The sequence below is a fragment of the Oculina patagonica genome, chromosome 6, assembly GCF_052425735.1.
Source record: "Oculina patagonica isolate OP01 chromosome 6, crgOcupat, whole genome shotgun sequence".
NCBI lineage: Eukaryota > Metazoa > Cnidaria > Anthozoa > Scleractinia > Oculinidae > Oculina > Oculina patagonica.
This window is the reverse complement of record NC_135763.1, coordinates 24,688,118-24,703,469: the sequence shown is the minus strand read 5'-3', so window position 1 is coordinate 24,703,469 and position 15,352 is coordinate 24,688,118. Positions and strand designations below refer to the sequence as shown.

Genomic DNA, 15,352 nt, shown 5'->3' with positions numbered 1-15,352 from the left:
CTTTATGATGTCATCGGCGGGGAAGCACGTGCGCGGTTTTTGCCTTATATGGGGTAAGTTCCGACCAAAAACTCGTCGTTACTGCATCGTTTCAACAACGGAAGAGTGTCGGGAAAAACAAAAAAAAAATCGGAAGAAGAAAACATGGCGGACGTACCGTGAAGAAAGTGTGCAAATCACTTTACTAGCTGCGCTGACATGACATGGATAAAAAGAAAGAAGAAAAAGATGACGATAGTGATATACTGACTAGATTTGCCAATTTTGTAGACAACAATTTGAAAATATTCAGGGTAAGAAAAGAGCAATATTTAGCTTTCATTTATGTTTATGGGAAAATTTAATTTAATACTATTTTAGTTTTCAATCTTTTAATATCTCTTTTTTAGCTTTAAGTTCAACTGAATCATTTTAGTAAGAGGGACTGAGAGTGGAGGTAAAACGTCCCATGTAATATGCTGTAAATGCAGGGAGAGGGGAAGAAGGGGGGAGAGGGGGAGGGGAGTTAAAATCCCATTTCCACCCCAATTTTCCCCAAATCCCATTTGCCAGCCGATTGTTCTCCCGATTTTCCAAATTACAGTCCCAGTTTTATTGTTTATGTGTTTGTGTTTCCCAGTCCCAGTGACCCAAATCCCATATTCCCAGTGAAAATTTACCCAAATCCCAGTTCCCATTTTAGCCCTTAGGGTAATTAACTCCCACCTCTTCTATTTAATAAAGCTCTCTCTCTAATAAGCCCCCTTTTGAAGAACATTTTTTAATGAAGGTATTAATGCGTGATAAGAGGAAAAATTGGACTGTCACATGTGAAATAGCCATAAAAGACAGGATTTATGAATTTTTTACTTAATCTGCTATAATTTTCAGTATATATACATGACACGTTCAAATTTGTGCATAAAACGGGGTCACGATCTCCCTCTCCCCCCTTTGCTTCCCTCTTTAAAAGGCCCCCTCTTCATTAAGCCCCTCCCCTTCCCTAGATGGAGGGGGACATGGGGGCACCCGGAACACCGCAACACCGCAAAAAAATTCACAGAATGGAACACCGAAGAAAATTTGACGAAACATCGTCACCGCAATATATAGTTACTTATGAATGAAACGGGTTGCTATTGGCAACTAAAGCATATAATGACCAACTAGAAGATATTTGACTGTTAAAATTAAACATATGGTATATGTCGTATATGCTAGTATTATAAAGGACGGATTAACGAAGATAGCAGCGCTAAATTTAGTTCTGCAAGTGTCAGACAAGAAACCGTAACGCCGCCAAAATTCGTTTCACCGAACACCGTAGGTTTAAAAACACAAACATCGCACACGTTAGGGTTTGAGATCACCGCAACACCGCAAGATTGGATTTTATTCACCGCAACACTGCATAAAAAATTAGCAAGTTACACCGCAACACCCCATGTCCCCCTCCTAGATGATAGATCATGACAATTTATGAACAAGAAAACCAGGTAAGTTTGCACATCACTCAAACACTAAGAAGTCTTTGTTATTCCTTTTATACATGTATGTACCTCAACCAACTCAGTGATTTTTGGCTTGAAATAACCACCTTTCTATAAGCCTCCTCTCCCTCTCCCCCCCCCCCCCCTCAACCTCCTCAAAAAGAACATGGGCTTTGGACATTCAAAAATAGTTCTAAATTTTATATAAGAAATACCATCTCCTGTGCATTTTTTTTGCAACTGACTGCGAAATTTTAAAGTAAAAGTTATATGTTTGCATCCAATTTATTATTTTATGAACAGAGGCAAATGCATATGTGTCAAGCCATGAAATATCCATCCATTTATTACATCCACAGCATGTAACCTGGATTTTGGCTGGAGCTGGAATCATACTTATCTTGAGGAGAACATATGTGGTAAGCATTTCACCTTATGTTAAATACCGGGTAATATTTCTGCTTTTCAGTATTCAGATTACCGGTAGATGCTAGGTGTTTTTGCAGGTGCAGTGGCCTTGCTAAAGCCCTGGCCAAACGGTAACGCAAGTTGAACTTGCATACAGACTTGCGTTGGGTGGCCAAACAGACACGCAAGTTTAGTCGCAAGTGCACGCAAGTTTGCAAAAACGTCATTTAAAATGCTACACGTTGCCATTCAGTATTTTGAAGTAAACTGCAAAAATTGCGTTGACTTGTATTGGGTGGTCAAACGGTGAAAAAATTACATTAAATTAAGTGCAAATTTGATCTTGACCTAAGTGAATTACGTAAGTCAACGCAAGTCCTACATGGCTAATTGAAGACACAAGTGGACACAAGTTTTCAACTTGTGTCTACTTGCGTTGCCCTTTGTCCAGGGCTTATAACGCTTAGCATGTTGAACTTCTGAGATATTTTGTCAATAAGAAAATAGAATCCCCCTCCCAAAGATATTAGTAAGTAAGTAAGTAAGTAAGTAAGTAAGTAAGTAAGTAAGTAAAAGTATTTGCTCAGTGTAAACAAGCTAAAGGCTAAAAATTAATACTCTGTTATTTAGTTTAGACAGTTCAAAGCAGTGTCTGATGTCCCAACAGAATTTGTTGCCAAGAACATTTCCTTTCGTGGTCATGTGAGAGAATTAAAGCAAGACAACACCCTTGGTGTTTATCACATTCCACTGGTAAAAAGCTTCAAGAAGTCATATTCTTCTTTTGACACAGGTTGGTTCTTATTATTAATGTCTATCAATTGGTGTTCGAACATAGTTTTAAAATGTACTATGGGAGGCCCGGTGGCCTAATGGTTAGTGCACTAGACTCCGGATCAACCGGTCTGGGACAATGCATTGTGTTCTTAGGCAAGACACTTAACCTCTCATAGTACCTTTCTCCACCCAGGTGTATAAATGGGTACCGGCGAATTTACTGCTGGGGGGGTAACCCTGCAATGGACTAGCATCCCATCCAGGGGGAGTAGCAATACTCCTAGTCACTTAACGCTTCAGAAACTGGGATAAGCTCCAGCCCTAATGACCACTTGGCTCAACAGCAGACTCTCTCTCTCAAAATGTACCAAGTATACCTAATTCTTAAACAAGGGGATAATTTGGAAGATTTGGAAGTATACTCCTGAGCATAAATTCTAAAATATGTTGCATTGTTAATATTTCAGGCTAATTACATTTAAATGTCTGAGTAATATTTAAATAGTAATCTAAAATGCGAATGACACAAAAGGGACACAGAAGTGGTCCTGATGGAACCATTCTTTGGTGTTTACTTTATAATAATATTGAAAACTTTTGGCTATAATTTTACCAGCTGAGGACTCCTTGTTATAAATAAATTTCTTTAGAGACATCAGCACAGTCAAGTCTTCTTGCCATTAGTCTGCTGGGAGTGGAGTTCAGGGAAGGAGGGTACAAGTGGCTTTCAGACCATGTGTTGTCAGCTAAAGTACAAATGACTCCCCTACAAGTCACCAAGGATAACACATTGGACTGTATAGTTTACAAGAAAAAGGTACAATGTACTTTTTAAAAAACGTAAAATGTACAGCATACGGGTAGATGGCATTCTGAGAAAGATCTTATTCAAGGCACATAAGCCCAAAAAGTGGCCAGGGGAAGCACTAATTAACTCTTTACTTCATTAAATAAACAATGGGATAAACAGCACCCATTTGCTGCTAGGCATTGAAAATTTTCTAAACCATTTAAATGATAAGTTGAACTAATTCAGGCCTGGTTAGTTCCCAGGGGGGGGGGGGGTACTCCGGCTTGTAAATGACGGGGATGATCAAAGGATTTTTTTGGGTTTGAAATTTTTGATTCTGGGATTTTTTTGGGTTGGAAAACTTGGCAAGCATTTTTTTGGGCGACTTGATTTAAATAGGGGACTTTTTTGGGTATTAAAAACGAAGTAAAGTGCTTTGGCGTATTTATGGTATGATCAATAAACAAGCATGAGCGTTCACTTTTTTATGGTTTTCTTTGTGTTATATTATTGCTCCTCCTGGCAATTTAAGGATAATTTGACAAGGGATTTTTTTTTTTTGGGGGGGGGGGGGTTATTTTTGGTCCAGAGATTTTTTTTGGGTAATGTCGTAAGACTTAGGGATTTTTTTGGTCCTGAGTTTTGCCTCCATTTGATAATACCATCATTTACAAGTCAGAGTACCCCCCTGGGGGTTGGTTATGGGGTATTTGTATTTTATTTAATTTGTACGTTTCGTGAAAACTGTTGCAAACAGTAGATAAAATCAAATACTGTTTGCAAAGCTGATCTTAACTAGTGAATATGTTTGTTTCTTCATAGGGCTGGTTATCGTCAATGTGTGTAAATGAAGAAATGGTGCGACAGGGTGTGGCAGTCACATGCCATGTGCCTACTCTTACAGACAGTCCACTTTATCACAAACTCCAGAGAAGGCTTTTAAAGGCTGAACTGCATGCCGAGAAGAAAGGTGTTGGCATTTGGATTAGACCATCACTGTTAGAGAGACTTCAAAATCAACTGTTGTTCCCTGTTTCCAGGATAAAGGGAGCATTTAGTGCTGTTCAGAATCTCTCTCTCAGAAGACTATTTTCAAGGAAGGGGACGAAAGATGAAGAAAAGTGAAGGACAATTTTGTTGTATTATTTGAATTGGAGACATTTAAAGGAACTCTTTGCATTGAGGCTCATTGGGAGATTAGCACCCTAATTGTAACCCACGGAAGACAACAACTTTGGCTCAAATAAAAGGTCAATCCAAATGGGTTCCACCACTACTTTACGCCAGTGATGATGCTGGTGATGATGATGATGATGATATGTTATCAATAAAGGAATGAATATCTCATTCCAAAGTTGTCATTTGTAAATAAAGAAGACCAGCAAAAATCATCAAACTATTGTGTCCATGTAATTTCCTTTTATTGATTGTTGATTATTCTTAAAATATTTGCGAACGCAGCCCACACTTCAAAATAAATTATTGAATAAGTCATTTAAATCTTACATCTTAGTAATTAGTAGTAGTATTCTATAATCATTAAAAAATACACTATAAAAATAACTTTGTGTGGACAGAGTCAGACAGTTTGTTTAATCATGGTCTAAGGTCTTTTATAAAAAGCATTTCGTAAATCAAACAATCAAATTTACTTTTGCACTTCTTGGGGAAGTAAATTATAAATTATAAAAGAGCTCAGACCATCGTTAAACAAACAATCTGACTATCCATGCAAAGTTATTTTTATTGTGTACTTTTAAACTTTAAGTAATTTATATTTTATTAAAATATACACTTCAATGAGAACAATCAAGAAAAAATAATTATATTTAAATTAAAAAATAAGTAACATATACTACCATAAATTGCTGCTTACATGTATTTTTGCGAAAATACAAGTAAGTAACAATAAGGTAGTAATGTTCTCACTTGTATTTCAACAACAAATGTCACAATATTTTGGACATTGAGTTATACAACAAATTAAAAATGTCCTATAATGTCCATGAGCTCCTAGCGAACTGATTTCAGCTTATAGCGAAATGAAACTCTGGAGCAGAACGACCATAAACCTTAGTTTTCACAATTTCAAGCTACTTTCATTAAAAAAATTTCAGTAAAAATGCTAAAATATATTAACATAATTCTGAGTCATTTCATTATCCCATACCCCACCCATCCCCACACTGTAGTGTACTTTAACTCCCCACACCTCCATCCCTATAATTTATAATGCTGTACAAGTCCTAGCCCAGGATTTCTAGTTCCCTGTACTTGGAGAAGGCCTGTCTGCAGCTGAGGATTTTATCTGTGCCATATGCAGTCCACTGTGTGATCATCTGCAACCCCATTGGCTTAGCTGTCTGACTAGAGCTGTATGCACAACTGTGCACCTTTCTGAATTGATTGCCATTTACTGTACAATTGTGTGCATGCAATCATGTTTGCAAAAATAACTCGAAAATAAATAATAATTTTATACCCACCACCGGGGGGACTCCCCTATAAACTGGGGGGCGGCTTTTCGGATAATTTCAAAAACACCGCTTAAAGAAACCGAAATCCCATTTGGTGGGTGTGGCCCAAATTACGGTTACGGCTGCTATGATTTTTTCAGATCAGTTACCTAAAGGGCCTCTAAAAGGTACCCTGACAACTCTAGTATTGGTCATTTTATGTTTTAGCACCGTTAGCGGTACCAATCCACAAATTTTACCCCCTAAAAGGTAAAATGAGCACCCCTGTTATTTTTATAGGGGAGTCCCCCCCAAGGTTTATACATTCTCATCTATCCATCAATAAAGCCCACCATTATGTGGGATGTTTATCCCATTTAAACCTACATGCAGTTATGAGTGTCTTGCAAGTTCAGAGGTCACTCACTCAATCCTCTTCATGCCCTTGGGCACATAAGGCCATGAGGTACGGCTTCCTAACGGTGTAAGGAAGGTCATTGGTTGGTCTTCTTTTGAGAGAAATCAGAATTCTTTTAACTTCTGAACAGCTTAATGTTTCACTGATGAAATAACATCTTGCTTATACAATTTGAATATAAATTTAAAAATTATTATGAAATGAATGAATGGATTTTACTATTCTTCTGTGTGCTGTAAATCAGTAAATGATTGCACACAGTTTATTTGTAAAATCTGGTAAATAAGAAAATTTGGTTTATGACATTACACGCAGATTTAAAAAACAAATGGTCATTTGCAAAATTTGATCATATATGCTTGTTTATACGCACTGAGTACAACTGCATGATAGCGCAAAATTCTCAGCTGCCAGACTGACCCACTGTGCTTCACTGTTGTGTGCCATAGGATCTTGCATTGTGTTATTATTATGTCAACCTCTTCATAAAAATATTGCCTGATCAGTGTATTTGCCAGCACGTTCAACATGCACTCAGACATCTATATGCTCTTTGTCTTCTTCTTTTTCTTTGAGCTGTTTCTGGTGATTCTTGGCTCTTTGATAAAGAAAGACTCCACAAGTCACCATCATAGTTCCTACGGCACCAAGGGCTGAGACCTCATTACCAAACACCAATACCGACAGCCAGATCAACACGGCTCTCTTCACTGTATTGGACACACTGAAACAAAAAACAAACCACTTCAGACTTGGATTCAGAATAGATATATTCTCCTTGCCAATAACCCTCATTTCTTTCATGATATTTTTGAGAATTTTGCAGTACACCACTACAACATCCCTCATAATCCCCCCCCCCCCCCCAATACCTGACAAATATGAGGCCCAAATGGACAAATTTTTCTTTCTTCTGACTTATTGGAGAAAGAAGGGACCCGCTTTCATCCAATCTCAAAAATTCCCAGAGCCCGTGTTCCCCTTGACAAGCAGTCGGGAAATGCAACAGCTCTGGGCGATTACCGGTAATAAAAAAAAAACCAGAATTTAATTCTAATTTATTGTGCGCATGCACCAGAGATTCTGAATGAAATGGACAAGTTTCCAACAGCCAATCAGATTTGGCCATCTTTTTGACAGGCTTTTAGTCTAGCCAGAGGTCTCAATTCTTGGTGCTGATGGGTTGTTACAAAATGCAAGGCAGCAAGGTGTGCAAGCCATTTAGGTTAAGCCTACAAAGCACTTCCGTTAGCCTTAATAGCACTCCAGTTAGCCACCAGTTAGCTTAGGTAGCTCAGTGGCTGTCGCTCTGATAAGGGTTTCGCCCGCGCCTTGCTGCCTGCCTCGAGTGCGACTCACGTTTGTAGCCTTCGGGCCGACCAGATAAACTTGGATAATTGATTTTCACCTATAGTGCCAGCCTTTTTTAGTCGTCTGGCCCGCGCCCCTTCCCCCAGGGGTATTCATTGTAGGTGAGAGAACCTTTTGGGCGCCTTGTAATTTCGATTCTTAGAGCAGCAGCCTTGGGGTAGCTTTGTGGTTAGTCAGATTATTGGGGATTTTTAAGGGATGTCTGCCTCACATGGCCTACTGCCTTGCCTCGTCATGCCTCGCTGCCTAGCATGTTTGTACGACTTGGGAGCCATTTACCAAGATATGATCGTGGGGACAAGATTGACTTTCGTCCTATATGTGCCCCATGCCTTTTCTTGGTCACTAACATTCCAGTACCCACTCCCCTTCCCTCTCATCCTGTTAAGCACCTCAAGACTTGATATACTGCTGGTTTCTGTAGCATGAAGTAGCTATGTGTATTGCTACTCCTCCCTGGATGGGATGCTAGTCCACTGCATGTTAGTCCCCCTGCAGCATTTTGACAAGTCGCCTTAATGTAACAGTTTGCAGTGCCTAATTATGCTCCTGGGATGAGAGAGGCCCTTGCAGAGTAAAGCAACTTTTTTTTTTTTTTTTTGCAATAAAAAGCTTTTATTGGTGTTAGGGCTTACAGTACAAAGAAACAAAAAACTAACAGGAATAAAGAAAAAAATAAGAAGAAGAAGTTATAAATTAAGGTATTTACATGCGTTACAATTTGTTTTACATACAGTGCATACATTTATGTTAACTTAATTATACACCGATACAAAGAAAAAGTAGACATAGTAGTATTGAGAAATAGATAACGTACTTGTATTTATGAGAAGAAGAAAAAAGAAGAAAAAAAAACTACAAAAGATTTTTATATATTTTATTTCTTTGAATTCAGGCAGTTTGTTATTTTGGATCGCGATTTCTCTTTGTATATTAAGTCTATCTTTTAAGAGTGACAGAAAACTTTCGAAGTGCTCATTTTCATGTAAGCATTTACAGAATATAGAGTAAAGCAACTTGCCCAAGAACAGAAAACAACTATTATGGTTCCAGTTAAAACAACCTAATACCCACCTAAATGTAACTGGAGATATAAGAGACATCAATCCAAATGCTGTAAGGCTTTGCATGTAAAACATGAATCCATTCATTAGAAACATGAAAATCAAATATCTATTTTCCGTCAACTTGATTTCACCAGGCCACTCCTGAATGAGATGAAAGAAAAAGAAAAAAAATTGACTTAATAAAATAATGTTAACTCCTTGGAGTTTACAATAATAAAATAATGAATAAATAGATAAAATAATACAGAACTTTATATCTCTGATTACAGCTGTACTTGTTAAAATTCTGGTTTTAATCCTTTGAAGCTTTTTATCCCCAGAGAGTGGTAAGTTTGGTAAATTTGAAAAGTAATAAAGAATGCAATCAATTCCAATAATGAACTCTATCTTGAGAGGAAGCATCACCTGGTTTGACTGTGGTTAAATCAAGCAATGCATTTCTTCGTAATAATAATAATAATAAAAAATTCCTTGTGCTGATTGTGATTGGTGCTATGTAGGTGAAACTGGCCGATGTTTTGAAACTCGCAAAAAGAACATATCAGAAATGTAAAAACCTTTGCAAATGGCTCAAACATTGCAAAACATGCGTGGTCATTCGACCATCGCATAGACTTTGAGAACTCTAGTGTCATTGACAAAGGCTCTTTTCGCATTAGAAAAACTTTGGAGGCTTGGCACACCTCTGCTACTAAGCATGCTGACAATAATTCAAAGCCCATTCCAAGCCAATATTGTATTCTTTTTAAAAAATAGCCTCTTATTAGCACATTTTTACTTCGCTTTTGTTTTTCATTATTTTCTTTTTATCTCACCTTTCTTGTATATATTTTATCCATTTTGTATTCAATTTTTTATCCGTCAAAGGCTGTAGAGCGACAGCCGAAAGCTCGTTATTTTTAATATTTTTAGCCAGAACGTTTTGTATTGTTTTTATTATGTAATAAATTTGTAGTTATATAGAAATAAAAATACATTACCAGAAAGAACCAGAAAGGGAGTTGAACAGCAATTGCAGCAACACTTGTATAAAACTGAAGTTCTGGTGGGCTGAAAGGATAGGATGACTTTGTTATATGGTAAATAATTAATTTATTGATAAATTTAATTTAATCTTTTGGGGGTAAGGGTAACAAGAGTTTTATAGTTGCAAGTCTGAAAATCCTAAGCTTTCTTACAGAGATGCCAACCTAAAAAAAATCAAAATCTGGGAACTGAAAATTTTGTGCCATGATACTAGTTTTCTCAACCTTGAAAACAGACTAAAAAATAGAGATCTGCTCATTTATCCACAAAAATGCCTCAAATATTTTAAATTCTCTCCAAAAACCGCCAAAATAACCTTGAAAACACATATTTTAAACACTTTTCTTCAAATCTGTGAGACGTGGTGACCCATAAGGAGACCATGAGATTTTGGTCTGTATATCCGGAAGAGTTAGCATAGATGTTATTGCAGACAGATGACACTCAGTTTTTTGCTTAAGTAAAGGAAGCTGTAAAATCTAGCTTACCTGTAAGGATGATCACTGCTAAGAAGCTTCTTTGAGAAAACATTCTGAAAACTGTCAAATAACGAAAAATTCAATTACAGTTGAACCTCGCTATTTTGAACCGTCAGGGGAAACAAAAAACAGTTCGAAATAGTGGGACTTCAAAATAGCCAATAGTAAATGACTGAAAGGCAAATCCAAGGAATACTCCTGCCTCACACATTTGCAAGACTCTTAAAAAAAATGTAGCTAAAAATTATAAATGGTTGATAACCTTCTTAACTACTGTTCAGTAGTGAGTACAGTATATATTGCTGAAGCTACTTACCAATCCATAACATTATTTAAAAGAGCAGAAACAAATCCAACCATGTTGAAGCTGAGTTCACTTGCTGTACAAAGTGAGAGGCCAGCCATAATAGGGACAAGAGAAAGATTCACAAACAGACTTGATTTGTCTCCTACAAATTATAACAAAAAATATGTAAACAAGAATCGTGGATGTTTTGCCTTATTAAAAAAGCAACTGTCATAAATTTCTTTAGAAAAAAAATGAATTTTTGTTCCAGTGGCAAATACAATATCTCACGAGTGGCAGTTGCATGCTTGTTAATGATTTAGTCAGCAGACATCTTGCCTGGGCCCTGCAAGAAAATCTACTTGTCCCGGACAATCAGACAGCACGTTTTTCAAGCCCTGAATATAGAGAACATTTAAATACTCACCTAGCATAAGCCAAGCAATTATTGCAGTGAAAATTGGTGCTGAAGATTTTATAGTCTCAGAGAAAGAAACAGCTACATACTTCAGAGTAATGAGGGAACACACTATTGTTGCAAACCTAGAAAAAATAGGAAGAATCAAAAGAAATTAAAAATCTAAAGATCGACTTAAGACTTTTTTTACTCTCAAGTCCAGCATATTAAAATCCTCTAAATTAAAAACTGCCATCAGGCAATCACTCCCGTCCACCTGCCAGTTTCTTTTGGGTCAAATGCATAAATAATAATTATTTATGCATTTTATTGTTAACCACTATGTATCAAAACTTTTTAACCTAATGATTTCTAAAGATATCCAAAGATTAACCACAACTTCTGAAGATAATTTGTCCCTAAGATGTCCAGAGATATTGGAGAATCACGTTATTTACTGAGATTTTCCTTTTAAAATCAGAGTGACAACAACATGGCTATTTTCTTTTCTGAATTATTATAATTATTTTTTAAAAAAAAAACACTGCACTTGAGGCTTACAAAGTAGACTGGCAGGCCTGAACCTTACTGGAACATGAGAAATGATATATCACTGGTGGATCTAAGGGAGGGGCCTGGAGGGCTTGGATCTCCACCTTATTTTAAGGTAAAATAGAGGCCCATAGGGCTGAGAAAAATTATTTTTGAGAGCGCCTCCTCCCCCCTTATTCCAGGATCTTGATGATCAGGCCCCTCACTTATCTAAAGGTCTGGATCCACCACTGTATATACTAGTTATGCAACGCTTTCGAAGTGGTAGACTATGGAATATCCCACGAGTCACTTGTATTTTCTCGGTATACACACGAGCCTTTAGGCGAGTGTGTATGCCAAGAAAATACAAGTGACAAGTGGGATATTCCATAGTCTACCACGAGAAAGTGTTGTGTAACTATTTTATACCATGCCATAGAAAATACGCTTACTAAATTTCGTCGAGAATACAGTCACAGCGCACTATGGGAAGGTTGGGTTCAATACCGTCGAATATACAACGGCTTTCCTGTATTCTGATTGGCTGTATTTTCTATGGCATGGTATAAATGGTTATACTATTACACCTTAGCCAGCATAACAGGCATATTTTTTGGCAGGCAAGTGCTGATATTCTAAGTGTTTTTTTTTTTTTCAGGAAGAAAAACTAGTGAGAGCAGTGAGGTGCAGGGGAAGGGAAAAACTTATCCCTCTTGCCACCTCTCCCCTCTTCCACCCTACTGCAATATGGTTTACTTGATTACTTGCTTTAAGTTGATCACTGGTTTCTTTCAGAATTACTTGAGACATATTATACGTATAAAACTGGGTAATTGTGAAGAACAGCTCCCTTTTTTGCACTGTTTTGGCCTGAGTTTTGGATAAAATCATCTTCGAACATGATTTCATTGCTTGCCTTATGGACTTAAAGTTACGTAGGTGATATATTTATAAGAGATAGAAGTATGTATAACAGAAATCTTGGCAAGGAGTTGATTTGTTTTGTAGTAAGTACCGTAGTACAATGAAATAGAATGTTTATAAGTCTTATCTGTTTTATTCGCTTTCTGCGTCGGGTTTACTTCTGTGTTTACTGCTCAGTTTTACAGTAAAATTTCTGTTTTGGGAAACTGTCGGTAACTTGTCGGTGGGCTGTCAGTGGCCTGTCGGTAGTCTTTTGGTAACCTGTCGGCCGACAGTTGACCAACAGTCGGTCAGCGGGAGCGGTTCTTCACAATTACTTAAAACTGACAAGACAGTGATGATCCAACTACACCTCTTTTCTCAACATCCTCAATAATCTTCTTTTGGTCTACATTTTTAACTTATACCCCACACACTGTTCTTTGTGCCACTTCCCAACTTATCAAATGTCTGAAAGATCAGAGACCAGTCCCATAGTGAAAGAGAGTAATAATAAATTATAATATTTATGAATACAAAACCAATATAAAGAAAATCACCTCATCCAACCTAAAATTGCCATGTTGCGAAAAAAATAAAATTTATGTCCATCTTGATGATGGCCTGAAGTCCGATGGAACAAACAACAAGGTAAATACATCTTGAGTGCACCAAAAAGCACAGAACAAACCATCTGTGTCTCTCCAAGAATCCCAGCATCGCCATCCAGTGTTGATAAAATGTACTTGTTTGATATAATAGAGCCAAAACTGAAGACAAACCAAAGGGACATCATAACACCTTGCCGCACAAATGTCTCCCTTACCTCAAAGGTAAATGTTTTGTGTTGCCTTGGTGATGAAGGATTTGATGATGTTCCATCATGATTCTTCTTTGCTACAATTGGCGCCATGGGGGAAGCCAGCGTGGACGAAACGAGAGACCAAAAAGCTGACTTGCACCAGCCTAACAGAGTAACGTTCTAATATATTTTAATAGTCTAGAGGATGTTCCCATGGTAACTCTTGCTTGGTGAATATGTTAAAGCTTTGTCCTTCTATCAGCAAAGAACTGTATGTAGGACGATAGACATCTACAGCTCAAACTCCACAACACATATTCATTCTGCAAGACTGCAAAAAGAAGATTTATAATCAATTTTATTGATTCAGTGAAACACTATGTAATCATACTTTTAGTTAGGTATCGATGAGGTCACACATTGTCATTATTTTGCCTTCAATACACATCGGCATAAATGCCACCATAGGCATACATTCTCACCAATACCCTTGGGGCTTTAGAGTAGCATAATCTAACATATATTGCACACAAAGATTTGGTGAAATATAATTATGATTTCATAGTGATTCAAATCTATAGCTCAGCACTAAAGTTAATAAACAGAAAACATAAAGTGTCATGCATGATAAAGAAAAAGAAAACCAAACTTGACTTCTTCATGCAGCAAAAGCTTTCTGTAGAAATTTTTCACACTACTAACGGCTACCAATTCTGAGTCTCTCTATGGGTATTTTGGAAGAAATCGAAGACGCGAAGATTACCGCGGAAAAAAACGAAGATCTCAAGATTGAAGCAAAGATCTGAAATTGACCAAAATTTGCATGATCATAGAAAACTGTCAAAATTCGTAAACACTACAGAAAATATCATTCTGTAATATCATTCTGTATTATTTCTGAAGTTTGGCATTTGACCAAATTTCATGAAAAAACAAACAAAGATTAAACAAAGATCTGCTTAAAAAAAAAACAGATTTGTAAAAAAAAATGGCCATGGGTACCCATAGCACCATACACACCACACCTCAAACTTGCCTCACACCCTCTGCTTTGCCGACAAAAATAGTAATTTATGCTAATTTAAAATTATCGCAAATTACATAATGTGCCAAGCAGAGATCGGTTACTGTTAGCTAGTGGAAGAAAGGTCCTTTGTTTAATTTGAATAACAAAAACTAGAGAATATAATCTTCCCTGACTCCCCTTAGCTAATTGTTTTTCAATTTCCTTATAAAAATTTGTAAGCCATTTGCTTGCCTTATTTTGACTTTTTGCCATCTATACATTGGAAAAAACTTTGAATTCTCAAATTCACGATTTTGCCAATTTTGTGTATAAGGTGATGTCTCCAGCAGAACTGGCGATCAATTGTTTATTGAAAATATTGAAACTCGTAAAATGGTCGCTCTACGTATTTATTATTAACGAGCTATATTGGGCGCTAACAGTTGTATCATTATCACTTTTTTACCATGTTACTTTTTAAATATGTATCGCTTTATCAGTGAAAATGACTAAAGTTACATTGATACAATTTCCATGTACGTGTAACACTAATTATCCTAGAGATCTCTTTGCTTTAAAGAAGTTGATATCAAACGTTAACTAGAACAATAAGCACCCTAAAGCGCGCAATCTCCACTGATATCAATTTTCTATTTTACCAGATTTTACCATTCCTCGATACAAATGAATGTCTTTGGAAACTGCGAAAACTCCAACGGCGAGGATCAGCTCTTTTAGGTGAATGTAATATTGTTTAAAAACACAAAGCCTGCATGCACCCGCATATGCTAATAAAATATTATATAATCGTGAATTTCTTTCAAGTGCGTCGCGAGGTATACAATTCTTTACAGTGACGGACAAGGAAAATTATTGGTATTAAGCCACGGGAGGCAAACTTACCGATGCCTTTATGGAGATCGGCCGCATTTATATCACGGGGATTATCGCCAAATCACCAAAATCCCTAAATGAAATGATTCCTTTACCTGAGATGCGCCCGTGAGTCAGCAGAAATCCCTCAGTAATTTACCCCTTCAAATACGCGTAGCAAAATGTAACGCACAAATCAGTCTCAACCCGAGGCTTGCACCTGCGCACTACAAACAATCAAACGATGAAAACTAAGGATGGGCCGATACTGGTTTATCAAAACGATACGA

General features: G+C 37.1%; 2 protein-coding genes across 3 annotated transcripts; one reads left to right on the top strand and one right to left on the bottom strand.

The window, feature by feature from the left end:
• Window positions 1-26: 26 nt before the first annotated feature.
• Window positions 27-4,858, top strand: LOC144656700 (protein C3orf33 homolog). The gene is made up of 5 exons (XM_078516945.1): window positions 27-293; window positions 1,829-1,888; window positions 2,508-2,670; window positions 3,305-3,471; window positions 4,267-4,858. Exons 1-5 carry the CDS (start codon window positions 204-206, stop codon window positions 4,567-4,569), a joined length of 783 nt encoding a protein of 260 aa, XP_078373071.1. The 5' UTR covers window positions 27-203; the 3' UTR covers window positions 4,570-4,858.
• A 27-nt stretch (window positions 4,859-4,885) lies between these two features.
• Window positions 4,886-15,217, bottom strand: LOC144656697 (solute carrier family 35 member E2A-like). 2 transcript variants are annotated; one of them, XM_078516941.1, is made up of 8 exons: window positions 15,093-15,217; window positions 12,942-13,514; window positions 10,975-11,090; window positions 10,578-10,710; window positions 10,271-10,321; window positions 9,737-9,806; window positions 8,764-8,897; window positions 4,886-7,042 (listed from the first exon to the last, which is right to left on the bottom strand). In XM_078516941.1, exons 2-8 carry the CDS (start codon window positions 13,292-13,294, stop codon window positions 6,853-6,855), a joined length of 1,047 nt encoding a protein of 348 aa, XP_078373067.1. In that variant the 5' UTR covers window positions 13,295-13,514; window positions 15,093-15,217; the 3' UTR covers window positions 4,886-6,852. The 2 variants fall into 2 exon arrangements, with proteins under 2 accessions (XP_078373067.1, XP_078373068.1); XM_078516942.1 differs by having other exon boundaries at window positions 15,115-15,167.
• Between the last annotated feature and the right edge of the window lie 135 nt (window positions 15,218-15,352).

Bases quoted from the DNA above. Each gene is read 5' to 3' on its own strand.
- LOC144656700 (XM_078516945.1), top strand. From the start codon at position 204: ATGGATAAAAAGAAAGAAGAAAAAGATGACGATAGTGATATACTGACT. The intron at 1,889-2,507 runs GTAAGCATTTCA...TCTGTTATTTAG, and splicing joins TCTTGAGGAGAACATATGTG to TTTAGACAGTTCAAAGCAGT. The intron at 2,671-3,304 runs GTTGGTTCTTAT...AAATTTCTTTAG, and splicing joins ATATTCTTCTTTTGACACAG to AGACATCAGCACAGTCAAGT.
- LOC144656697 (XM_078516941.1), bottom strand. From the start codon at position 13,294: ATGGCGCCAATTGTAGCAAAGAAGAATCATGATGGAACATCATCAAAT. The intron at 10,711-10,974 runs GTGAGTATTTAA...TATAATTTGTAG, and splicing joins AATTGCTTGGCTTATGCTAG to GAGACAAATCAAGTCTGTTT. The intron at 7,043-8,763 runs GTGGGTATTAGG...TTTTTGTTTCAG, and splicing joins ATATCTCCAGTTACATTTAG to TGTGTCCAATACAGTGAAGA.